The 27,174-nt window shown below is 41.1% G+C and overlaps 2 protein-coding genes across 8 annotated transcripts in view; one reads left to right on the top strand and one right to left on the bottom strand.

Moving 5' to 3' along the window:
* LOC139805752 (uncharacterized) overlaps positions 1–27,174 on the top strand; it is a 335,505-nt gene that overhangs the window by 189,483 nt on the left and 118,848 nt on the right. The gene's annotated exons all lie outside the window — the stretch shown is intronic.
* Positions 1–27,174, bottom strand: part of MYH10 (myosin heavy chain 10) — a 100,494-nt gene that overhangs the window by 48,972 nt on the left and 24,348 nt on the right. The window contains exons 4-5 of one of the 2 annotated variants that reach the window (XM_071764489.1): positions 17,344–17,371; positions 6,176–6,278 (exon numbers count right to left, since the gene is read on the bottom strand). In XM_071764489.1, the coding sequence (XP_071620590.1) occupies positions 6,176–6,278; positions 17,344–17,371 (131 nt within the window). Of the gene's footprint in view, positions 1–6,175; positions 6,279–9,016; positions 9,361–17,343; positions 17,372–27,174 lie in introns of those variants that run through there. The other variant, XM_071764490.1, reaches the window with a different exon arrangement.

Genomic DNA, 27,174 nt, shown 5'->3' with positions numbered 1-27,174 from the left:
GAGAGTCAGGGGAAACACTTGAATTCAGAAGACAATTGGTTACACCAAGCCTCCTACACCTGAAATCAAAGTCTTCATCAGGTTACCTTAGAAGCTACAAATGTATTCAGCCAAACCAGTATGTTAATCAAAAGAACTTGGTAGCTTCCATTAATCTCTTATTTTGTACTTTAATATTAAAAAAAAGTGTTATTCATTCTCTCAGCAGCATGTTAACTAAACACACAATATATACTAGAGGAGGTCAGCTAGAGAGAGGGTGAACCCTTTTGCTTCAAGACAGGGTAACAACACCTTAAAGTGGTCAGAAATGCTTTGTAATGCTGACAAACCTGTAAGCTGGTCATTAGTCCACTCTCTCAAAGCCACAACTATTTTAAAAGTTTCCTATTAGCTGTATACCTGTACAAGACATCCCACATTATAAATACAGATTGACAGGAAATAGAAGAATATATATCACTTTGCCTACATAACTTTGAAAGCAGAAAGAAAAACACTTGCCTGATGTTTCACGGGTTTAGGTGATTCGGGCTGTTCATTGCAAACAAACAAATGCATAAGTTAGCAAGCAGGCATTCCAGCTGCAAGTTACATCCCAAATTATTAATGTCAGTAGGTTTAGTTTAACTATGTACTCACTTCATAGAAACTCTTTTAAATTACTTTTCAAAGAGACCTTATTCGCTTGTCATTGCATGCACAAAACACTAAAACCTGTGTTTATGAAAAGGACTAATTCCAAATAAAACAAAAGATGGCAGATGGACCTTGAGCAGCAAGAAAAGGGCAACAGTTTAATTCATTGTGCACTGCTTTCTACTGTTATGCCAAACACAAAATAATTCCACACCACCAAGTAACTTTCCCTGCCGTCTTAGTCACTGCAAGGTGGGTTTGTATGGCTAAAGTGATCAGTGTTCTTCAAAAATCAGAGAGGTTATTAAAGAACCAAGAGGAAAGCAATACTTAAGGAGTTTGAGATTTTGTTTCTGCACTGTACTTCAAGCAGTTAGGAAATGCAAACCTACAACAGAGGCACTAAAGCTTCGTTTCCTTCTTTCAGCAATGACCATCCAGATGAGAAGCAACAAAATCTTAATAAACTAGAAGACCTTCAAATGTTGCCAGGAAGAAGGGTAAATGGAACATTAATATAATAAAGTAAAATAAAACCCCCCTCAAAATTCAACTTTATGTAGTTTCTGCAGAAATGCAGAAATTTTCATTTCCATTATATATTGCCTTGGCTCAGTCTGCAAGTTTAATAAGCTTGAGCTTCACATCAAAGAGCCTAGAGGGAAAATTCTGTGGTGAAACACACACGCACACCAAGCAGTTTTAATACCAAGCCAGATTCATGCTTACTCCATTTGTGTCCATTATTTTCAACAGCTAGCACTGGCTTAGTGCAGAATAAATTTTGACAGGGGTCTGAAGGAGTCAGGAAAGCGATGTGAATTTTGCAAAGCTGCATCATACCTGCTCAGGAAATAACTTTGGCATCTAGAAGAAGGTTTGATGTTTCAGTATGAAACTACCACTCCTGTAATCACTGGAGAAGGATAAGCACAACTAGGAGCCTAGGAGGCATTTTAGTTGCTTATCTTTAGACAAGATAAATTGCTCTCTCGGGTGTCCATTTGTGTCCTCACTTAGCAACAGAACGGAGCATAATCAGACCCATATTTAACATCAGTGTTTAAATGAGGGCATTTAAAGCTCATCTGGGAAATCTGCACTAAGGGGAGCTTCAGTCTGAGTGAGAGTACTCAAGATCCTGTCCTTCAAAACCAATTACATTGCTTTTGAAATTAATAAAACAGATCAAACAATTTAGTATTTCAGCTGCAAAGACAAATGCAGTCCCTGAAAGCAATCATTAACCTGAAAGTACCAGTAATTGTGTTATGGTTGGACTCAATGATCTTAAAGGTTTTTTCCAACTGAAATGATTCTGTGATTCTCTTAAAACAGCACCAGCACCAAAGCCAGATTTTAGTGAAAACAGAGTGAGTTTGGAGTGGGAAAACTTTAGGTAGAGGGGAAGTGAGCCAAAGTCTACTTCTGCTCACCTGAACCAGAGACACATACTACCAGGATGGCTGGAAGTGGGCCCAGCAGTGGTGGATGGATGCAGTAATTTATAGACCATAAATACTTAAGATACTACAGTGACTGAGAATTTCTGCTAATTCCATGTGTTTGAACAGGAACAGGGTCTAGGTATGTCCACACTACAAGTTCATGGCAGCCTCTGAGCACTGTGACAACCAGCACTATTCCTTCCTTTTGGAAAGCCGTGTATGCAATTTTATTTCATATTTATTTTTGTTTTGCACTGACTTCCCTCCCCATCCAAACCCACAAAATTTGTAAACTAAAGCAGAATCAGTCAGAATTAAGACTCACTTCTCAACTGTAATAAAGTAGTTCTACCCACATACATTAACAGTACACATGGGAGTGATAAGCCACAAAGCTAAGTGGTTTAGAAGTCTCCTTTTCCTCCCTACCCTTCTTAATCTGTTCAAAAGCCCCTCCAGACACACCAGCCTCTTCCTCCCCACACTCACCAGTTCTCTGTCCTTTTTCTCTTCTTGTGCTTTTATTCTAAATATCCTTTTCCCCATACCTTCTGAGCCAACAGAAAACTAACTGAGAGCTCAAGTGAGAGAGTCTCCTTTGCCTGGCCCAGGTGCAAATAAGATCTCCAGATTTACTGGGAAAATTTTAACACTCCCAGCACAAATTCTTCAGAGCTCAGTTTGCCAGCTAAAGCTTTCAATTATTTATAGCAGGTACCTCCTACCCCCTCTCCCTTGGGCCTGACCAACGAGGTCTGTTCACCTGTCAGTTCTAAGGCTCAGCCAGGACCACAGACACGGCTCTGGGCTCCCTGTCATCCCACCCTCAGTCTTTAGATGAGCCTGTGTCCACAGCTCACTGCCAAGAACTCCTCCATCCCTTCCAGTCCTCAGCTCTGCAAAGCTCTGTCTCTAGTCCTAACATAAGGGAATGCCTTAGTCTCACCTGGCTCTGCCAAGTTCTACAATTACTAAAGCTTCTCTTCCTACATTTTAACCACACTTTCCAGCACACTGCCCAAGGCAGTATCTTCAACATTCCTTGGGATTAAACAGAAAATGAGACAGTATGGCTGCAGATTCAAACACATAAAAATGAGGAAATTCTTGTATTAAGGTTGTTCTGAAATTCCACCCTCTCTGCTTGCAATTGCTTCCATTTCCCACAGGGCTGCTGTCTGAAGATGACAGGCCAAGGGCTGTGCAGGACTCCTCTGTAGCTGTTGGGAAAGAAAACCCCTGGACCAGCTGCTGAATGCCACACATGATGGGGATGCCCAAGGGTAGAGCTCCTTGGGGATGCTCCTTGCCCGGTGCTGCTGGAGAATGGACCTGGTGAAGATCCAGGGCATGGCATGAACTCCCCTGGCCCTGGCCTGAGGTATCAGACTGGGGCTACATGTGTTTCTAACACTATTACAGCACTCTGTCAGGAAAAGGAAAAGCTAACCCCAGCCTTCTGAGCAGTGTTGGGCAGATGAGCACTCGTCAGGGTACAAATTGCTTCATAAAAGAAAAGAAAAATGGATGTAGCATTCAGAAGAGCCTCAGTAACATGTATGTCACTGATAACTATTTGTAACAGGATGGATAAAAACTCCATGGCTAGCAGTCTGTTTATCATCTGTGTGCACAGGACAATGCCAAGGTTGTACAGATGGGTACTGTGGACCACCATCAGCTCTCTGGAGTTTCCTAATGAATATGTAAAGAGGAACAAGTTAGGGCTGCATACAGAAACCCAACAGTGACACTTCCTAACTTCTGAGTGGTGGGTGTGTAGGTCAGAAATTCTTGACTTGCAATATATAAATAAAAAATGAACTGTTACAGCACAAGGGAGACTTAGTGCCTGTGTTTTCAAAACTGGGTTCCATAGCATTCTGAATTTTCCACAAACATATGCTTAATTCAGTGCTTTCTATGGCACTGCATTGAGTGAAATGCACCATCAGAGTATCACACTTGTATTGAGGATAGTTCCCTATTCTTTTTACAGTGCCTGAAGTACGTTTTAAAAAGAGTAAAAATGGTTCTGTCATCTTCACCGTGGTTCATGAAGCAGCTGATTACAGTAAACACCCTCACAATTCTTTTGAGATGAACATTGCCATCCCATCTGATCACACTCGTAGACAGAAAATTAAACTGCATTTCAGCCAGAGGTGGAAATGGAATTAGCTGACACTGCATTAAAAAGGGCAACTCATCCTTCACTGACACTTTCAACCCCAGCTGTCCCCTTTCTTCTCTGTGCCTTCATTTCATCCTGGTTATGCACCCACATAAAAAACAATGGGGGAAACTTGTTTCATTTGAAGCCAGATGGACTTTGAGAACAGTCCTTTGAGCCTGTATCAACCTCCAAGCCCAGAAAGTGGCCATGAGAATTGTTACTAAGAGAAACCTCAAGGGATGCTTCTGTTAGCAGAGGTACTGGTATGAAGTGCTCATCAAAACACAGCACAAGGCAGGCCAAGCAAATATAAAGAACTTTTTAAACAAGCAAAACCAGGGCTTCAAGTTGTTAAGCACTGAAACAGGTTAGCAGAGAGGCTGCATAATCATCATCCCCCAACATTTTTAAAACACAGCTTTACAAGGAAGAGGTATTTTGAAAGCAGGCTGGACAAGAGGCTTCCTGAAGACTCAATCTGAGGTATTCCAAGTTCTCAACAGTATATTTAGATTCATAATGTACAATTCCCTTCTCTGCATAATTCCCTTCTCCCACAAAAAGCTGTAGGCAATTTTATTCCTGTAGAAATTGAAAAAAGAAAAAGCAGCTTTGTTTGGTTCAAGGCTACACAGCAAACAACACTCATACATCAAAACCTACACAGAAAACCAGTTCTGAGGGATGATGTTCAAACTAGCATTCCCCAGAGCCACACATCTCCCACCACACAACCCAGTGCCCTGCACATCCACCTAAAACTGCCAACACTCCAATCATAAATCTCCTTCTAAGGCTGTAACCCACGTGGACACAACCTGCAGACACTCTGACTGCAAGATCAATACTGAAAAAGACTTATTTTTGGTCTCTTCTGTGTGACAATCCAGCAACATTGTTAATACTAATTGGATTTCTCCAAATCTACCTGCAAAGCAATCTTCCCTTCTCTTCTACTTTAAGTCCTTGGGTTGTTTTTTTTAATTCACAGATTGGTAAAAAAAAAAAAAAAATCTCCTGTGAGCCTTGAAACATCCAAGAATGTCTTAATGGTAAATGTTATGCACTAGAAATGACAGAAATTGTTGCTGCAAAGTCACTTTATCATTTTAAAGCTTCCAGCCACCAGAGACACCTGTGGTACTAGTGGAGAAAAGAAGGATTATGCACTACTGGTTCCAGCAAGCCACTTGCTTGTAGCAAAGCTGAATTAATACTTCACTGCAAAGAGATCCAAATGCTTGCAGCAACAGGTATTCACTCATTCATATTCTTAAAAGCAAAAAATTGGTAAAAAAAAAACATAAAAAAAAAAAAAACAAAAAACCCACAACTGTACAAATGTTGCCTGGCAGTAAATCTGAAGAAAGTTCTTCTATAAATCAGCCAGTGACAAGTTAACAAAAAACCCAAGATTCACTGACATGTATATGCTTTTTTTTTGCAATATAAGAAGTGAACTGTTTATAAGCTGCCAACCTGCAGATACAGCCACTCTACAGCAGTTATAAGCTTGATAGGATTTCCCATCTGCAAGTTAATTTTTGAGAGAACAGATACAGGACTGAAAACTGCATCTAGTGGGAACTAAACACACAAAGAGCTGCCCAAGTGAATTACATTTATTTTTTTTTTTTTAAACTGGGGCTTACTGCAGCAGAAAGCATAAATGCTTTAATTTCACAACAGAAGTTACAACAGCCAACACTAAATGGGACTTTTGATCTAACTGCTTATTTCAGCCACACAGTGCTTATTACACTAAAGAGAAAATACTGGTTGAAACACAGTGATGTGGATTGCAGTCCAGCTTGTACTTAATTTAAAAAGTTGGATTTTTCAATGGAAAGATGGTAGTTTAAAAAAAAAGGATAAAAAAGATACAAACAAATGAGAAAATATCCCAACTTACAGGAATATTATGGTCCTTTCTTCCTTTATGGGAGGAAGCAACATGAGCAAGGTACTGAATAACCTTCTTAGTGTTTTCAGTCTTCCCGGCACCAGATTCACCTCTGCAAAACATTTCAGACATTTTCCTCAAAATTAATTTTCAACAATTTCCCAATCCCTTCTTTACAGCAACCCCATTTCATTCCATTTATGGCTTTCACTGCACACTAACCATCTCCAACCCAAAGCACTGGTGTTGCAGGGAACTACAAGGTATTTGTTTGAACTACTTTCTTCATCCTAAAGATCTCCTAAGCATTAAGGTGTTGATACAATATGAAACATTAGTTTGATTAAAAGCTTTTGACTATATGCCTGAATTCCTTGTTACCCTAAGTAAAAAGAAATAGACCTGTCCTCTGCCTTCACCATGGGGCCACAGACAGCATTTCCCAGGGTGCAGTTACGTATTTGGTTTATTTCTTTTTAAACCAACAAGATATGTATATATATACACACACAGTTCTGTATTTAACAGCATTATAATATATTTCATATTCCATGAGCTGGTTTTAAGAATTACTACGTTGGTGGAAATGCCCAGTTACTTCAGAAACCAGTTTCAAAGTCCAGTGAAACACATTTCAAACAACCAGATTCTTCACACTGCTCACCTTGGAGTCTTAGCTATTGAAAAACTATATTTATGGCCATAGGGCTACAGGAATTCATTAAGAAAATAATTTATTAGTGCAGAATACTGTACACAGATCCATAAAGATAGCACATGCACATTTCATTTTTAAGGCAGAGGCAGACTTAAAAGCAGAACATGTTTAAACAGAATTTATTGCAAGGCTTACATATGGGATGTTGTAGGCAGGAAATGTGACCAAGTTCAGAGTAATCACAAATAATGTTACTACAGCTCTTTTTTCCTTTCAAAACCTAGGTCTGGCGTTCAGATAAATCCTCACAAAGGGATTACCAGGTCTAACTTAGCCATGATTCAATGGCAGCAAAATACTGGAGAAAGATTCCCTTTCAAGTGAGACAGCACCTGCCAGCAGCAATTCTGAATGAAGTGTGTGGAGCTAAAAAAGATTTGATTACAGAGATTTGCATGGAAAGAGTGAAAGTACTTGTCATTCAATAGTTGTTCAGAAATTAAAGTCTGGAAGCCAAGGACTTTGTAAGAATGACAAATACACATTTTGGGTGTTTGTATATTTCTCAGGTAAGATATTTTTGCAATGAAAATGTTAATTGGCTGGAAGAGAATTTAAGGATTTCTGTTGCAGTCTTCACAAACACCTTCCTCCCCCAGGCTGCACATCCCAGTTCTGGAACTGCTCTGAATTTACCCAGGTAGTCAGGACCTGCACTTCTTGAGCAGCTCAAAAGCATCCCTACTGACACACTGCACTTAAAATCTGCAGAAATGAGACATTTTAGTACCTAAAATGTTATCATATAGAAAGGATGATACCCCAGATCTTCAGAGAATGACCTCTATAATATAAACAAATTTCATTTCTTACCTTCCAGTCCTCTTAAATCACAAAAACCCCAGAGCACAACTGCACTTGCTAAGTGATGCCATGGTGTGCATTGCTCCATAGAATCCCAGACTGGTTTGGGTTGGGACCTTAAAGACCATCCAGTTCCAACCCCACCCCACTAAACCAGGTTGTTCATCCATGAGCAAGAAGTGACAAGGACTGAGAAACCTCAGCAAACTCATCACAAAGCCTACAAGGTACAAGGTCTAGATGAAACAGCTCTTGTGTTTGACAGTATCAGCCTCCAGGTTTTGTGGTGGAAAATATTTATCTGAAAACACTGAACAAAATAACCCTGCAGAGAAGCTGTGGGAACTTTATCACAGCCTCAGTGACCACACTGTGGCTGGTGACACTGGAGGGTTAACCAAGGCATCTGGTTTTATTGATGGCATCAGCTACCTCCTCCTTTCCAAAATCAGTTTTCTGCTTTTTTTTTTTTTCCTCACAATAACACAAATAATACTGGAAAATAATTCCAGGATATGAAAGACTAGAAATCAGTGTATTCAATCCCTCAAAAGCTTCCAGAGATAGGGTAGCTGCCTTGACACTTGTTGACTACACAAGCTTTGTCATTGCCTGAAAAACCTTGGAAGGTACTACTTGAAGAGCTGGTTACAAAGAAGATTACTCTGAAATTAGCTAATGGATAACTGGGTTTCCTTTTGCCAAGATACTATCAAATATGCAACACACAAACTGGGTGTACTTTGGGACTGGGACAAGTGGAACAACACACTTTGACTTTTAATGAAAAATCCCATTTCCTCCCAACCCAGAATCATCACATACAAGACAAATGCTGAGATTGATAAGCAGCAAAAAAGATCTCAAATGCCAATTCTTCCTTCCCAAGTACTCTATACTTCTACTTTCCCTTTACCTGCAGTGTTTACATTAACATAATTCATTACTATAAGCAATAACAAAAGCAGTCTTGCCTGTTTCTAGATGCATATTAAAATATGCTTAATGCTAAAACTATTCCAGCAGGTAAGAGAAGTAAGAAAATAAATACAGTAAATTATTTACATTTTAAAACAATACAATTTGTTCTTATTGTCATCAGAGCTTGGGAACACATTATTAGCTCTGCCTTTAAAACTAGATAATCTTTTCTGTCAAATTACAGAAACAAAATTTAATACATATTGAAAAAGGGAAATCTGCTCTGACACATCCATAGAAGAAAAGAAAACAGGAGAATAAATACAGTCCAGATGTCAGCTTTCTAAAAGGGCAGCACACAGTTTGAGAAGAATATACTAATCACCAGGCTCTTCTGGCATGCATACCAGTAAAGTTCCATACAGCACAGGGAGGTCAAAAGCTTGTAATGAATTCCTTTTGCTAAAAAGCCCTTAAATCTAATTGTGGGATTTTTAGAAAGTCTTTATGCAAGTTCTCATTCAAACACAACACTAATGGATGTTATCATCCTCTCTCCTCTCCCTGGAGCTTAGAAGTATGCCAAGTATTTCCTGCAGGATAGTGTGCTAGATAGCTCTGATGCCATATACTATAAAAGAATTAGAAGTTTTAGGATAAAGTCTGTTTCATTTATAGATATAATGACATCTGCATACTTTAGTTCTTGCCCAGGAGTGCAAACACATGAATTACAAAAATAAATTAAAATCTTCTACCTCTATCAACCTGCCCAAAAAAGGTAAACTTTCAGTAACCCAGTGCACAGTATTTATGGAATGGAGATGGTATCACAAAGCTAAAGATTAACTTCTTCAAAACCTTGTTTTAATGCAATTAATATGTTACCATAAATTAAACAACTAGAACCCTTGGCTGAGATCCTAGCTTTTTTTTCAGTCAATGGCAGCTTTGCCAATGACTTCAGCAGGGTCATAATTTCATTTCCTTTATTTCAGTCCCAGTTCCACCACGAGTAGAAACAAAACCTCCTGGGACTCCACTGAGATGTTGCCTCAACTCCAGCCATCAGCTATGGCAAACAGAGCATCCAAGTCACAGAGCACCTCCAACAAGAGCCTCAAGTTGAGAGAAGGTTATTCCACCAGTTAACTGAAGGATCTCTCCTTTAAAACCTAAGTCACAGAGACAGGGCAAAGAAAATCTGACAGTCACTGGTAAATTCATACTTTATCTAGAGTTACAGCACTTTTCCCTAGAGTAGCAAAGCTTCTGCTTTGAAGCACCTTCAAGCACATTTAAAATAGGAAAAATTAGGTAGCATGAGCACTTTAGATTTTTTTACACCGTTTAAAATTCATTGCATGTAAAGCTACTTTTTAGTATTATTTTCAATAAAGGCAATTACTCCTCAGGCAAATTCATCTCAGCTGCTCTTTGGTTAGGAAAAATTAGTGACTGACTTCTCAACCTGCTGATTATTTATTTTTTTTTCCCCTGAGCAACTTGAGCCCCAGTCTTGCACAGAAGGTAAGAGGCATCTCTGCTGAAGAGATGCCCTGGAGAAAACAGGCAAAACACCATGGGAGATGACTCAAAGGTCACCAAATGAGAAGGCAACAGCCAGGGTTGGAAGGCAGTCGTCTGACTCCTCCAGATGGCCTCTTCTCTGAGGTCTTCTCTTCCAGGAGAGCAGGGTGCTCTTCCCATACAGTCCATTTATAATGGTGTTATCATTGCATGAACAGGTTAGAGCCCTGTCTCTGCTAAGGAGAAACACTGCTCTAAAGGAAACCAGCAGTGAAACAGGTGCTTTATTTATCAAAGAGGTTTGAAGCATCTACACATCTTCTTGTGATAGGTAAAGCACCCAGTATGGCAGGACAAGGCAAAACCACATCTTCCTGAATTGGCAGATGGGGTCCTGGATTTTAGGGAAGTCAAATTAGTTTCAAAGTTGCCTGCTGAAGCCTCATTGCAAGGACTGGCACCTTGCTACCACCACCCAGCTTGCCACTGATTTCTCCAGCAGGTCAGGGGCTAGCAGGGTGTACAGAGTGTGGAGCCATGACTCTAAGGAGCCAGAAGGACACAGAAACATGAGTACAAGGAAAGTTTGAAATTCAAAGCAAGACATTTCTTCATCTTGCTACCTGTGTACAGAGGATGTGCTGCAAACTAACAATATTTATGAAGATAAGCACCTGGGATGATCAGATACAGGTAGTGTCATCTAACCCATTACATCTATTACTGATCATTGAAGATTTTCAGTCTCTGGGATTTAAATTATTGAAAAACTAACCAACCAAAAGCTAGTATTTTCCATGCTAGGAGTCTGGATCATTCTAACCTTCCCCTAGTTCTATCATTTCTGATCAGCAGGATCCTCCTAGAATGAGGGGTTGACCTAGAAGCAGAAGATCCTTCCACAATGGAGAAGCAGCACCTCCACCTTGACACCTCTGCAAGTTCTCCTCAGTGCCCAATTTCACAAGACACAGGAATCCTCCCCACCTGGCAGTCTCAGGTGCTGTGCCAGCAGTTCTCTCATCCATACAAAGCAGCCACTTAGAGAAGGCACCAAAACTTGAAAGCATGCACTTAAATTGTTAGTGGAAGAAAGTGACTGCATAAGTCAGAGCCCCAACAATGATCTTTTGTCCTTCCCCAACAACAGTTGCAAAGAACAGAAGAGATGCATATTCTCAGACAGAACTAAGTAGATCTTCTGCCAGTTACAAATTAACAGTCAAGTTACAAATTACGGTCAAGACCTGTAATTAAAAGGCTGTCTTAACCACTTGGCTAATTTTCTCAAATGAAGAGGCATAACAGATCATTTGGACTACTGCAGGAGAGTCACTGATTGCCTTTCCTATTTACAAGGCTGCTTTAGAGCTCCTTCATTTCTCTCTAGATGCTTCACATCATCTCAACCCCAGTTGTCTAGGGAATGCTACAAGCTGGATTCCAGCCAGAGGTTGTATACAAAAATGCTTGGTATTTGCTGCCCTTGTCCTTTCCTAAGCAGCCTCTATTCCCTCCACACCCCACCACTCCTGCTGAAGCCAATTCAGATTAGATATCCTTCTAGGGCTGCAAGCATCTGCTAAATGACTGTTTATCAAACCCAGTCTCAGCTTGGAGAATACCATAAACTTGTGGTAAGATTCTCCAATTTAGCACATACTAGCCTAAAAAAGAACAGTGCAGTGCAGCACATTTTCATATTTGGCTTTGCAAAAGTCGCCTTGCAGCTTAAGATAACAAAGCCAGGAAAGGTTTGAATATTTCTCAGATTCCTAACTATACCACAACAGAAATTTCTTCATGTTGGCCATCAGCCTCCAACAGCCTGACACGTCCATTTTCTGGTAACAGACAGCAATAACCAAAGACAAACAAAAAACTTAGCCAAAAATGTGAGAAGCTGCAGCTTCTCAAAGGAACATCGTCCCCATCCCAAAAAAAAAGAAAAAAAAAAGGTTGCAAAGCTGTTTATTTCAAATTCACATCTTACAGAAATGAAGTAACATACAGTGAGGTGTGTGGCACATGGTGAAGTTAGCACCATGCCTCTGGAATTGATTCCTTGGAGATGCTGGGTTAACACAGGCTGAAAATGTAAAGTAAGCAGGAACATGAAGCTGCTGCAAGTACCTGTTTTCTTTTCTTTTCAAACTAAGAATTTACAGACAGAAGATACTAAGCAGATTATAATTTCTCCTCCAACCAAGACAGAAATGAGGGAAGCTGGCTTCGGGGGGTTGCTTGCTTTTTATTTGAAAGCTTGATCAAGTAAACCACAAAGCAGGAGAGCTCCAGCAACTTTTACTGACATCAGTAAATCAGCAATCATTACTGACAAATGATTAGTGGTTGGCATCACAAGATTCAACCATCCAGCTTCAAAGCTAAAAAGAAATTACCACCATTATTGTTGATTCAGCTCCTCCTATCTCATCAGGCAATAATCTGGCTTTCACTGATAGATTGTCCAACAGATTTAGGAACTGCAGGTGTATGTGTCTGTGCACCTATTTGGGTTTTTTAGTTGGTGAAAGGCCAAAAAGCACTCATAAGATATATGATATGATAAGAAATCTCATCACTACAACCTGAAGAAATTAGGGTTACACCGTGTAGAAGATAAAGTCTTTAGAGACATCAAAAAATGACTTTTAGTTCAAGTCTTCTGGAAATTTCTTACTCTCTGTAAGAAATTTCAAAATGTTTCTCCTATCAACTGTTCCTGGGGCTCAAGTACTAACTCATTTACAAGAGATGTTGTTGGGGAAACAGGCAGGAGCACAATGCAACAAAAGAGATCAGAAGAAAGGAAGTCACTGAATAAATACCCATAAGATCATATGCCCCTCACCAAAACAAAGCCCTGCAGACTAATGTCCTCAGCCATGCAATTGGCTATATTTGGTTCCTTGAAAGATGGAGAGGGGAAAGGGAAGAGAACAGAAGGTAACAAAAAGGGAGAGGACACCATTTTTATGTTTGGAGACAACCCATATTTCTACAGCAAGAGCAGGAAGTCATCTAAGACATCAGGTCTGGATTGGAGACCTGAAAGCCAGTTGCATCAGCTTGCAGTCTAAGTTAACATCCTCCTGAAGAGCCAGATTCCATGCTAGGTGAAGGACAAGATGTTCTGCTGAGACAAGCACCCAGAGAATGCAGCAGCATTTTAGTTGGTTGTTTTCTGGGATTTTTTCCTTCCTGGTATTAAGTTTGACTTCAAAAAAAGTGTTAATAATCTTAACATCACCAGTTTATGCAAAACTACTCATCCTTAGGGCATGTCAGAGCCCAAGCTCCCCATGAAACATCAGCAGGTGATGAAATTGAGCTGGGAAATCTTCAAGTAACCCCACTACCTTCAAGCTAACTGGTCTCTATCAAATGCTGAACCAACCTGCATCATTTGGCACTGTTACTGCTGAAACAAAGTGTGAACAAATTGCCAAGTGTCTATGTAATATTTAAGATAAGATAGACTTTAATGTAGCTATAAAGTGGCTTAACTATGTTAGAAAATACACTAGATAACACCCTTACAGTTTCATGATATGCCTGGACACCACTAGCTACTTACTAGAAAAGAGACTGCATGAAGGTACCTGCACTCCTTTCAAGGGAAACAGATCAGTATTTCCTGAAGATAAGGACTAGTGAAGACAATGAAATTGCCTCAGCCCCAGATTTAAGTTGCACAATCTGATGTTTAGGGTAAAAAAAAAAAATAAAAAAAAGCCATGTGTAGCAGATACAAATCAGGATTCAAATGTCTGTTGAATCCAGAAGGATCAAAAGCTTAATGTTATCTTGCAGGTTAGGCAATAACAAAATTGAAGAGAGTTCAAAGGTTTTCCAAGGGAAGTATGAATGGATCAGACATTCACCAAGGCAAGGAAGGCATCTGGAAATGTGCAGAGAGAGCCTAAGAACTGAAAACAAACTCAAAGGCTTGAAATAGCACCAACCTTACACCTAAGCATGCCCTTGAACACAGAACTCCTGGCTGTCAAGAAGAGAAGGTACTTGGATACAGAGACCTGATAAGGTATAATTCAAATACTGTTACTTGAGAGCTGACCTGGCCCCCTACTCTAGAAGGCCATGGAGGGTAAAAACCCAGGAGAGTTGAACAATTAGAGGTAGGGAGAGATAGGTGAAGATGCTAACCACAGAGCTTCATCAACTAATGAGAGATCCTTATCTCCAGGATGTATCTAAAGACAGCTGTGGTCAAGGCAGTCAGGGAGAGAAGAACAACAGGCAGACCACAGCTGTCCCCCAGCTCAGCGCACAGCTCGGGGGATGTTTTCTTCCTCGTAGCTACCTTGAGCCACTCAGGCTGGAGAAAAGAAAAAAATATTCTGAATACTTCCAGCTCCACTAAATCAGGGTCAATCAGGTGATCCAGGATGACAAGCTTGGGAGGAGAAGAGGTCTCAAGCCTTTCATGAATTGCCAAAGAAGTCTCTGAAAGTCCCGCTGGTAAGGTTAAGACACACTCCTTCCACTTCATTTATTCCTGCCTCAGACCTGTAAAACCAGTGGCATGGGAGGGAATCACACACAGTTCACCTTTTCATCACAGAAGTCCTGGATATTAGCTCATCCTTCATCAAAACCTTCCTCTGAGGCTTCCTTTGGGTCTGCTCACAGGGGAACGTGCCATGGCCTTGTCCCACTTAGGAAGGAGATTTCACAGCCCAGCCAACCACACATAAGAACACAGCTCTCTCACAAAGCCCATGGGGGAAACCACATCAGGGACAGCACTGCAGCTCTCTTTATAGGCTTTTTGTTCAAAAGATTCATGCATGGGAATACAAATGGTTCTGATGGTATTTCTCTCTGAATCAGACACAGAGCTGAGAAGCAGTTTAAGACAAACCTATCTTAAAAGTGTTGAGTAACCTAAACAGCAGTCTGATACCCCCCTTTTTTTATAGCCAGCAACTCAATAATGCCAGTGGTTACACAGCATTAGCAAGATATCCTGGGCTACAGTGAACTTTGGTGTTCAAGTTGACAAACACCACGGATCCTAGCAACTATCACATGTGTCTTCAAATTCTCCAAAGGTAAAACCTGTGCTGGGTGTTCTTTGGTCCTGTACATCCAGTTCAGAGATGCAATGCCTAATCCCCCATAATTCTGAGGCAACAGATGTGATCCATTCCATGTTTGTAATTCCTTGTAAACCATGGAAAGTGTCATTGACCTTTTTTTTTTTTTTTCCCTTCTGCTGCAGTGTCAGTAGTCCAGTAAGAAACACAAGTTAAAGCAGTAAGACAGCCAACAGAGCTTAGAAAATGTTGTTCAGAAAGTCAGCTTTATCAAGGCTGACACATTTCTGTTAAGTGGAGCCTTTAACACTGGTACAAGCAAGACACAAGATTAAAGGTAGCACAACTCATCCCGTGCCACAGTACTAAAAGTGTCAGTATGGCCCTGAGAACATCTGAGGGTCTTAATATTAGGACTGAACACAGTACAGTCACTTCAGTACTGGGGATGCTCACTTTCTCCTGAGGTCTGACTGTAAGGATGAGTGTCCATTCCCCACCTCTCACCACCTGGAAGCAAAGTTTCCCTCCACAAATGGATGTACAGCAAGCAGCTCATTAACTGCCTCACCAAGATGTGGAACCTCTCAAGGCATTTCATGCTGAAGTGTGCTGTACCAGCTATAAAATTCACCCCTGGCTCAGTTGCCTATTCAGTACAGAAGGATCAAAAGCTTATGGTAGCCTTGCAGGTAAGGTAATAACAAAATAGAAGGCAAGAGAGCTTAAAGGCTTTCCAGTTTGCAAATGAGCACATCAGACATTCCCTAAATCCTGTAGCACTGCCACTCCAACCTTTGTGGTCTTGGCTGACCATGTAAGGGAGTGCAAGGTTCATGCATAGGCACAAAACACAAAGCTACTTCAAAAAAAATTTACCTGAGGCAAGCCCATGCTGTTGAAGCATCCACAAACACAAGAGAACAAAGCCTTTATTTTGGACTTTGAGGGCTGTTGTGTACATTGCACATGAAGTAGTCATCACTTGAAAACAGAAGTCCTACCAAGAGCAGGGACCACAGACCTAGACAAGCCTCTTTAAGTGGATTGGCTTTTATCTGAGCTACAGAACTGTATTTGCTCCTGTGTCCTTAGGCCCCATGAATCTTGTATTCATAGTCTCCATAATCCAAAAAAGCCTGGCTTGAAAGGATCCACCTTCAGACTTGTTACAGTGTCTGAATTTAAGGCACTTTAGTAGGAAGCAGAGGTTGGAGACTTGAATCTCTTCATGTCAAGAAGTAAACTGAAAAAAGTTTCCAGCACCTCCTGTAACCATTGAGCTATTTCAGGAAGCAGGCATCCCTACAAACTATGGCCCCAATGCAGCTGGCACACAGGATGGTCAAGTGATCACCTAACCAAGTCAGAGGAATGCAAGGTACCATAAGGCTTCCCTCTCTCCCTCAGATAATTAACTAAGTTACAACTAACACTAATTGTGTGCAGTTTCCAAATGGAGCCAAGGTGGGATTTCACAACACAGAGGTGGGATTTTCACATGAACCATCCTGATGCTTCATCCTAACCTCCAAGCTGCTACCAAGAGGGATGGTTCCTCTCCTGCATGTCCCAATCTCCTGCTTCAGGCAGCCCAAGGAGAGCTCAGCTCAGCAGCATTACAAGCCTGAAAGCACATTCATGGTCTGACTACCCACCACTGCATTTCCCTGAGAAACTGAAGCTAGAAATTTCCTCCTGGAGCAAATTCATGTGCACAGAGAAAAAGCCAAAGGAAACCTTAGTGCCAACTTGTTCAGAGTTCTCCCATCTGAAACAGATCCAAAGTGAAGCTCTTGCACAGCAGTTTCCAGACCAACTTTTGATTCATGTCCCCCTCAGGTGCTACACATTGAGCAGTGACAGCACAGCATTTTAGACAGATAAAAACAAAACAAAAAAGGTTTTAAAATGTGTGGGTTTTTTCCAGATCAGATCTTGACATTTTTAAATTACATGCCATAAAACTTTCAGTAAGGTGAACTACATCAGTAGAAGATTATATCCCCACATTAAATATCACTTCATGCTGAATCTTCCACCATTAGCCACTGCCTATCAAGATTAACAACCTAGTTTTGACTACTGCAGCTGTCTAAAAGAGATTTCAAAAAATGCCCATAGGAAAAGCCTTCACTCACGTGCAGAGAATGGATTGGTCCTCACGGTCTGCAAAACAAAAACATAGAGAGTTAGAGTTTTGTGTTTGTACCATCCTGTAATTTGAAAGTTTCTTCTAAATAAATATTTTTTAAAAAAAAACAGCTTTTCAGCTTAACAAGTCTAAATACACACTCAAGCAATTTTAATAATATCCCTTAAATCCTCCAATTCACACACCCCCCCTCAAACAATAGCTTAGACATTTCACAAAGGTCTGCCACTTCAGGAAATAAAGTCAAATTTTGGTTAAGTGTAAGAATAATCCAAAATTTTTAACCATTTTTTCTGGACAATGCTAATCCAACCTCTTTTATTCTGAACCCTTTCTGAAATTAATCAAGATATTGGCAAACTTGAGTATTAAGCAAGAAAAAAACCAACTTTAAAGTATACAATACCAACGACCTTGGAAACACCACTATCACCTCCAACAAAAAAGTGCTTTACTCTACATCTTTCCACCCCCCCCCTCGCTGCCTTTGTTTTTAAATGAAGCTGCAAGCCTGAAGTGCACCTATAATTTAGCTTATTCATTAAAGACTTGTCTGAAGGACATCCAGAGAAATACTGAGCAGAGAGCTCTGCAATATGGTGCAGCTCAGCACTTTTGTGACAACCACTGCTGCACTCCTGAACTTTGAAAAGAGCACCTGAAGGCCAGTTATGCTCTGCAAGAGGTATTTCATAATTAAAAGGATCTTTACAGAATATATTTCAACACTGTGCACTCCATATTAAAAATTATAAAGTCAAAACACTCGAGTATAGCTGCAAAACAAGAAAAGTGTTTCAGGTAAAGGTGTTCTCCACCTTGTGACAGACCCAAGCTTTTCAGAGTTGGACACCTGTTCTACAGCACAAAGATCTTGCTTCTACATTTCAGCTTTTTGTCACCAACTCCAAAAGAACACAGTTGCCTTCTGCAGAACTTCAGACAGGCTTTCTGTTGTGATTGGTGATTTCTAATGGATGTCATTATCATAATAATAAAAAAAAAGCTTTATTTTGTTCAAGTGCAGAGCTCAGAGCTACACATGGGAGTCCCTGCAGATATCTCTTCTTGAAACCAAGGCTCTGACAGCCTGGGAGCACTTGGTGTGTGATGCTCATTATTCCTTCTAGGACACAGATCAGTCCCAGCAGGACTGATCTGACTGATATGGCAGCTTCCCCACATGCTTAATAGGTTTGAAACAAATCTCTCTCCATGTGGGTATAGATACACAAGCTCAATACACTTCTGCCCATCTTTGGTAAGCAGAACATTGCACATTATTTCTAGATGATTCCAGGAAAAGTTATGTTAAACTCAACTGCAAATTACTACTGAATTTTGCAGACTGTATGAAACCAGCCACCTTCCTACGAGCTGAGATCACAGCACTGGTGTGTAACCAGCAGTATTAAGCAGAATTCCAACATTTGCTAGGGAGCACGTAAAAAATAATAATTAAAAATGCAGCAATAAGGTGTGCTTCCCTCCACTGCACTCCCTGATGAATAACCCAGACACAAAAACAGTCTCTGAGGGAAAGGCACACCACACTTCTGCAGCACCAACAGTTTTTCTGAGCAGACTTGGTGCTTGTCTGAGCTTAGGTTAAAACAACTCAGCCCACTAATCAAAGGAACTCTGTGAGTTCATCTAACACAGTCAGATGAATATAAGCATGAGGAAAAGATAAGCATGTCATAGGTGCAGATGAAATGAGGGCCACGCTCATAATTCAAGCTGTCATAAGATCAAACATTAGGTTTTCAACCAAGGTCCCATTGGAATCTATCACTTCAGAGATACACAGCTTGGATTTCAATATATCTCAGGGTCTTCACACCTGCACTGAAGACCACCACATTCAGGTTGCACAGAGAGGGTTCTTCAGTTGAAGAACAAAATCCCAAAATTACACCATCTATAACTAAGAATAAAATTAGATTTTGTGCTTGTGAAATAAGCTTTCTGCAGACTAGTATGTCCTTCTGAATGTAAGGATTCTGAAGCATAAAGGCAAGACAACCTAAAACTAGCTTTACTCTGAAGCTGCCCCACAGATGGGATTCAGCTTGAGCAGCTACTGATGTCTGTGCTTCCCCAGCCCAGTTTCACCATCTCGTTCCTCCCTCTGAACCAGCAGCTGATGGTGCAGATGCACGTGATGCTGGTTCAAGTACCTGACAGAACTGAAAAAAATTGCTTTGTCACCAGATCAGCTCCTTGATGAACCAGTTTCTAATGCAGCCACCACACAAACCCTGGAATTAGTGTATGGAAGGTGAGAAGCAACTCTTGTACCAGGTCCCCACGTTCTGTTTGCCCTAAAGCCATAACCAATGCACACTCCCCAGCTGGGGTGAGCTGCAAGCCCTTCCCCACCAGGCAGAAGGTGCCAGCTCCTCCATCCCAAGCCCACCCTTCACACTGCCTCCTGGGGCCAGCACCCATGGTCACCTCCACCTAACATGAGCTGATTAAGGGAATCATAGTAGCAGAAAACTAATGCTATCAAAATGCATGAATGGGGAAAGAAAGAGCAGCCAGCACAGGGGAGATGGAGCAACCAAGAACCAGAGTGGGTCTTAACTCTTGGGCTTACACTGCATCAAACTATATATTTAGCATCTGGAGATATCAAAGCATTTCTTTCACTCTTACTCTCCTCCTTCTGTTGCTTCCACCCAGAGGAAGACTGATTTACACACCTCAAAGCAAGAATCATCATGGAACTCTGATATCTACCCCACTATCACTGAGCTGAAAGACAACAATGCAAGAAGCAGCAGCCACAGTAGGGAAACTCCTACAACACAACAATGCAAATGCTTTGAAGAGAGGCCAAGGAGAATTCCCAAAATACAAGAGGGACAATGCAAGAACTACAACAGCTCTGAAAGGCATTTTTCTCTATATTCTCTTAATCCTACCTCTTTACTACTACCTACCTACCCTCATCTCCCCAGAGGAATAAGCTCTGGGACAGCATTTGGCAACTCCTCAGACAAACCCTGCAGACAAGTTGCCATGTTTTCTTGTTTGAAAATCCAGTAAAAACATCCTGACATTCACTTTACCACATATATAGAATAAAATGCAGGAAGTCTTCACTGTCAGAATACAACACATTTTACTCTACATCAACTATGGAAGGATTCTCTCCCGCCCAAACTAACACACTGGATCTAACAAAATCCCTGTTACCAGGAAGGGGGATGTTCCAGATGAACATGAAACACATTTGTTGTGTCATTGGTTCAGGCAGGATGTTCTGAAAAGTCATAGCTCAAAGCTATAGAGTCTGTCTACAAAAGAATTACTGTATTTTGACAAAGCAGTTTTTCTCAAAAGCATGACTTAGTTCTGCTTTGGTCACACTATAGTCATTCATAAATTGATATAAGATCATCAAACAGCAAAGAAAGACTCTGTCTTTAAGTTTGCTACTGAAACTCAAAGGCAGGAACGTTGCAAGCACAGAAATTTAATCACAGAACAGAGCTTGCAAGTAAACAGATGCCCACCCTCTACAACTGAAACCACTCCAACTGCTCTTTACTATCCAGACATTACGTGCTCCAAATGCCCAGATCTGCTCTGATCCCTCATGATTTGACTCAGACTGAATGCAGGAAGTCATTTGGAGCCATCCCACACAATAAGCTGCCCAGCTAGAAAGCCATTTTTTGATCTGAATACACAAATCTGTGAAAAACCATTCCACTGACACACTACCTGCTGTCAGATTTAACATATCCCTGATTACTCTGACAGCAACTTGTCAGACCCAGGAACTTCCATACAAACACTGACTGTCTGGCAATCCCTCCACCCTTGCTATAGGCACCTTCCCTTCTGCACCCAGCCTTTATTTAGGCAAGAATAGGACAGAAGTGTGTCAAGGCAAAAAGGTTAATTCTAGAAAAGCAGTGAAAATGACTGCAAGTCTTAACCTGCTTTCCTGACTCAAGCTGAAGACAAAGCTGTGGCCTGCTGCACATGTAAATATGGAGAGGGAAATGGTTCTTATCAAGAGTTGTCCTTCCTAAAAACCAAGTGCAAGATCCTTGTGGATCATTCATTTTGACACAGCATTTCCTTTTTATTTCTCTAAAGCATGGAATACCTACTCAGCATTTACAAAACGCCAGTCCCATTTCTGTAGTTGACATAACCACCAAAAAAGTTGCTTTTTGTTGGAGTGGCGGAGGGCAACTCCTCTGGTATTTCTCAAACAGGAGAAATTGTTGTTTCAAAAAAAAACAAACAGCAGCAGTGTAAGGGACTGAAGGGTTCTTGTTTATTTTTAGACAATATTTAATACTTAGGTGCCATAGGAAAACCAGGAAAAGCTTGGTTCCCTGGTCGATAGCCTTGTTTGTTGTGGATGTCAGGCTTGGAAGATCTGTGTATATTTGCCCTCTACTGCAGGGGAACAGGCTCAAATATCAATCTATTCAAGGACATTTAAAAACTCAATTCCTGACAAGTTCAGTGAAAATGGGTCACTGCCTGAAGGAAAAATACCTTCCCATCAGCACAGATTTTTCTGCTGCCAGAGCATTCACAAGACTGGGTCAGAAACACCACAGAGCATTATAAAGCACAGAAGTCTGACAAGCTGCTACTCTTCTGAGTCCAAGCTCTGAATATTTTATCTTTATTCTTCCTTTGTTTAAGCCACGTCCTACTGGATTGATAAGCACAGAAAGAGATCTGGTTACAGAGATGGAGCATGCCTCTATATTTTGTGTTTGTCTTTAAAATGTTGCTTAGTTACCCCATAAACTATCAAACCCTTCACACTATGAGGTGCCTTGCATCAAACATCTCTAACAAGCAGAACAGGAAGACTGACAGGCACAAGTTTGTTTGCTGAGGACCTACCTTACTTACTGCAGACCAAATATACCCTGACACACTTCTGCTCACCCTGAGATTTCTGGAAGAACACTGCTTATCCTACATTTCACCTCTACTTTTAGTTGTGCAATAGGATTTTTCACTAGGTACAGCTTACTCATTCACTCCTCAATGTGAAGGGTTCTGCAACTTCACAAGAAGACAAGGGCAGTTTGCAGGAACAGTCAGGATTTCACCAGCTCATTAACCATTTAAATGAACTTTTTAGAAAGCATGTCGTTTGCTAGCACCATGAGGGTGACATTTCAAGTGAAAATACCCAAATTTAATCAAGCCAGTACTGATTATTTCAGAAAACTGAAACATGCTCAAAGCATCTGCTATCCACCAGTGTTAAAGGAGTCAGCCATTCAGATCAGTCTCTGTGGGAGGTTTCAGGGGAACTGGAAGGAAGGGGACACAGTTATCCTCAAGAAAGGTGACTGCATTACCCTTTTAAAATCTGGAAGGAATGTCTAGAAGTATTATCAAGAACTCTGGCACTTTTAAGGGGAAAAACATCTCTGGATGTTCCATGAAACTGTATTTATCTTTTTCTTCTTGCCTTGAAGCCATCAGCTCATTGATCTGTTGTCATTCTTGACATGCAAGTCTTACTTATTTGAAGCTGTTGAAGCAATGAGCTTGGAGAAATTCTCATTCTTTGTCCTAAAACGTGTAACACTATTTTCTACTAGAAGCAAGAATAAATTAAGGTGGACTCCACTCCTTATGGTTTCAACATTTAGTATATTTCTATCAGTTTTGCTTTTCCAGTGGTCAGACAGTTTTTCCACAAAACACCACAAGCCTGCAGATCTGGCTCAGACATCAGTCCATGAAGGATTTAGAGCAAAGCTCTCCCTCCAGTCCAATGCCATCCACTTCAAAGAGAAATTCAACAGTGCTGTTTTAAATCAATTACCAATTCCAAACTGTGTTTCCCTAGTATTGCCTATATAACATGATACAAGACACAGACAGCCAGGGTCTCCTACATTTCCTCTGCCTAGAAATCAGCCTGGGAAAGCTGTCAGGCTGTCCTGCCCCAAACCACATTTGACACAACAGGATTTCACTCCTCTCTCTTCTGTACTTTGTCTGATTACTCCAAGTCTTTAGTGAAGGGCTGTGGAGTTAGGGAGGGAGGGGAAGGAGCACTGATGTAGATGCTCTATAAATTTACCTGTTCTTTGTGATGTTAAAAAAGTGGCTGTATCCCTTATTCTAGAAGATATAAGCTAAATCACACCAGCCACACTTCAGTTGTGCTCACTGCCTGAGTGCTAAGTATGCTGAGTTAATTATTATTATTGTTATTATTATTAAATGAAGCATAGCAGAGGTCAGTCAAACCCAAGGCATGGTTTACCCTGCAACTTGCTTATGGTGAACCATAGCACTGAATACAAGTATTTCCTGCATGTCTACAGCAGGCTTCATGACCACATTCATTACTCACCCAGCCCAGATTGCTGCACAAGCACTCCAGCACAGCCCTGGCACAAGTGCCTGACCTAGCACAGCACCAGCAAGCCCTGGAGGAACACACCAAGCTATGAATTGAGGCTATTTCAGAAGTCACAAGTTAGATATTTGCAACATTAGCTTGAAATTACCCAAATTCCTAGAGAAATAATTGTGACATTTGCTTTCAGAGTTGTTAGCCAGGGCTGACTCAGCAAAGGAGAAAACAAATAGCTGTTAGACTACATCCTGCCCACTTAATGAAACTGTGGGTAGCTTCTCCATTACATACCAGATAGAATTGGAATTTTTTATTTTTTCTTTGGTGCTCACAAAGTTTGAAGTGGCTCAAATAGGGGCTGTTTTCACTGGCAGACTTTTGCTACCTTTATTACCCATCATCAAGATAAGTTTTCCTTAAGTCTGGCTTAGAAATTTGGTTTAAAGCAGAGCTGCTACATTTGTGAGCTGAAGTTAATCAGTAACACATTCCTTCTCTAACCAACTCACTCAAATGGGGATGGATTTACACCAAGACTTGCAAACAACCTGTATCTATTATTATGTACTACCAAATTTATTTAGCCTGTGACTGCTGTAACTTAGGAGATGAGAATACCAGTCAGCCTTCAAGTTGGAGAAGGACCAGAGAAAACTGCAGAGTCCTGAGGGCTGATCCATGCTGTGAGCAATGGTTGAGATGTCCAAAAACCTGATCCATGAAGAGGGAACCAGCTGCAGTGGTGAGAGCCTTGCTGCTGGACCACACCACCCACCAGTGGGGCCAGTAACTTCTGTGACTGATTTCCTGTCAAAGCCAGCAACTGGTTCTCTCACTCAAGTGCTTCATGCAACTTTGCTGAAGGGCAGTAATAATCCATAAGGCAGCAACTTCTTAAACTGCTCCAGCTAGAGCTGCAAGGACTTGCTCACTTATGCTTCTTGTTCTTCAGATGACACAGGTTCTCAGCCTTCCTGATCTGTGGCTCCCAAAGAGCTTTCCCAGTAGAAATGAAGAGCTCTCAAATCACAGGCAGTCCTTATGCTTTATTTGCATGCTGCTTAGAAGTAACGTAAGATTAGTAGCAGTTGGCAAGCCACAGGTTGGGAAAGGTTTATTTAGACTGCAGAGTATTCAGCATTACAGTGGTTTCCATTCTCCATCAAGCCAGCTTCAGCTGTTCTGTTTCCCATACAGTACAATTGTGCCCAAAGGTATTATTGTCAAGGGAAGCAATGATTCAAGGAGGTCCTTGACCTCCAGTATCTGCCACTTAAGCTTACTCATTTAACTTTTGTTTTTCTCCTTCCCAAATAAGCAAGCACAAGCCACTTAACAAAATGGGCTGGGAAAGAACTTTCACTCTCGTGGGCTCTTCCTGAGCTGTTCCATTATGCCTGGACTCCTCGAGTTCAGAAAGGTGACACAGATAACAGTGCAGAGCAAGGCTTTTTAACTCCAGCACAACGTGGGCAGTGGTTTGACTTTCTGTCCTCAGACACACACAGGACAGCCCAGCAAGCCACCCCCAGGGAGGTCACCCACACCACACATCCCAGTGATGCTAACACACTGCCCAGCAATAGGAAGGCTCAGAAGTGAAAAGCATTATCCAGCACAGATCCTATGAGGAGAGGCTGAGGGAGCTGGGGGTGTTGAGGCTGGAGGAGGCTCAGGGGAGACCTCATCACTCTCTACAACTCCCTGAAAGGAGGTTGGAGCCAGGGGGGGGTTGGGCTCTTTTCCCAGGCAACTCTCAGCAAGACAAGAGGGCACAAGAGGTCTCAAGTTGTGCCAGGGGAGGTTTAGGTTGGACATTAGAAAGAATTTCTTTCTGGAGAGGGTGATCAGGCATTGGAATGGGCTGCCCAGGGAAGGGGTGGATTCTCCATCCCTGGAGATATTTCAAAAGAGCCTGGATGTGGCACTCAGTGCCATGGGCTGGGAACCACGGGGGGAGTGGAGCAAGGGTTGGACTTGATGAGCTCTGAGGTCCCTTCCAACCCAGACAATTCTAGGATTCTATGATTATCCTGATAGATATTTTCTAAAACCCCTAACAAACCTTTTGATGAGTATGTCCACTGAAAATAAGTTTTAAAGTCCCAGATTTGTCATATAAACTTCATATCTCTGTTCTTCAGGAGCAGGTATGTTTCCCTATCACTGAAAACCCCAAGTCCTAAAACACTTTCCCAAGAGAACATGTGAAAGCCACTGGTAAAGTCTCAGGAGGTATTTCAGGAAACAAAAGCTCACTTTACATGCCAAACTGTTGAGGCTACCTTGGGAGTGTACAGCACAACCAACTTCATGTGCTGGGCAGTGTTCAAGATAAATATTTGCCTACAATTAACATTTTGGAGGGGGGTGGATATCTCAAGTTAAATGAGACAAGCATTAAAATCCTTTCCCAAAAGGACCCAATCTGATAGTACTTTCTTATAACTTGAAACACGTTTCCATTAAGAGTGATAGAGTAGTTTTTAAAGTTCACCAGTTCAGGACAAGCTCAACACTCCACTACCCTCTTGAGCCTAAATCTCCACCAAGTTCTCAATAAACTCTGTTTCAGCACAACAACTGAAACTGCCAAATCAACCCACCGTTCAGCTTTTACAGAAAAACCCACAGGTATATTCAGAAATCCTTTCCATTGGAGGAAAGACATTTACCTTCATTTCTTTAAGGTCAAAAGAGCTTTAATTCATATTATTTTATGCATGCACACACAAGTGTTTCCTTCTCCCCTTTGCCATTTTACTGAACATGAGCATCCTATATTCCTAAGGGTATTTACAGGGGAAAATAGGTAACATAGACCTGACAAATATTTCCTTGTGAAAGAACAAAATACCAACATTCAGAGAGTTTCACTGTATGTGATGATAATTAAAGTAATCCTTTCCTATGAGAAATTGATGATGACCATTGCTATGTAGCCTCAGTTCCCACTTAAAAATCTAGTGCATGTTACACTAAAGGGGGATATTTCCCTATGGAGAGAAGAAGGGGAACAGGAGAACCATATCCCCACTAACTACAACTTTTCTCCACCCATTTGCAGCAACTAATCCCTCTTAGCCTTCAGTAGGAAGGGGATGTGAAAAATGTCCTTCACATTTTCAAGACAGACAAGGACAATCATTGTAGGAATGATTGTACTAAAGGCAATGTTCCCCTGGGGCTTTGTGAAGAAAAACTTAACCTCATCTTTGGAATCTGTTTCATTTGAGATGTTGAACGTCACCATGAACAACTACTACTTTAACAAGAGATACAATGACATTTTACCAGTTGCCTCTTCTTGGCCAGTTTAACATTTCAGTGTAGTAAGAAATACAACTTGTAGTAAGCTTCAAGCTATCTATGGGGTATAGTTTAGTGGTGGGTCAGATTTAGGGTAATTGAGTCCAACTTCATCCTAAATCTATCATCTTGAAGGTC

Source organism: Heliangelus exortis, chromosome 20, assembly GCF_036169615.1.
Source record: "Heliangelus exortis chromosome 20, bHelExo1.hap1, whole genome shotgun sequence".
NCBI classification, from domain to species: Eukaryota; Metazoa; Chordata; class Aves; order Apodiformes; family Trochilidae; genus Heliangelus; species Heliangelus exortis.
Note: the sequence above shows the minus strand (reverse complement) of the source record. Positions and strands in the feature narration are given on the sequence as shown.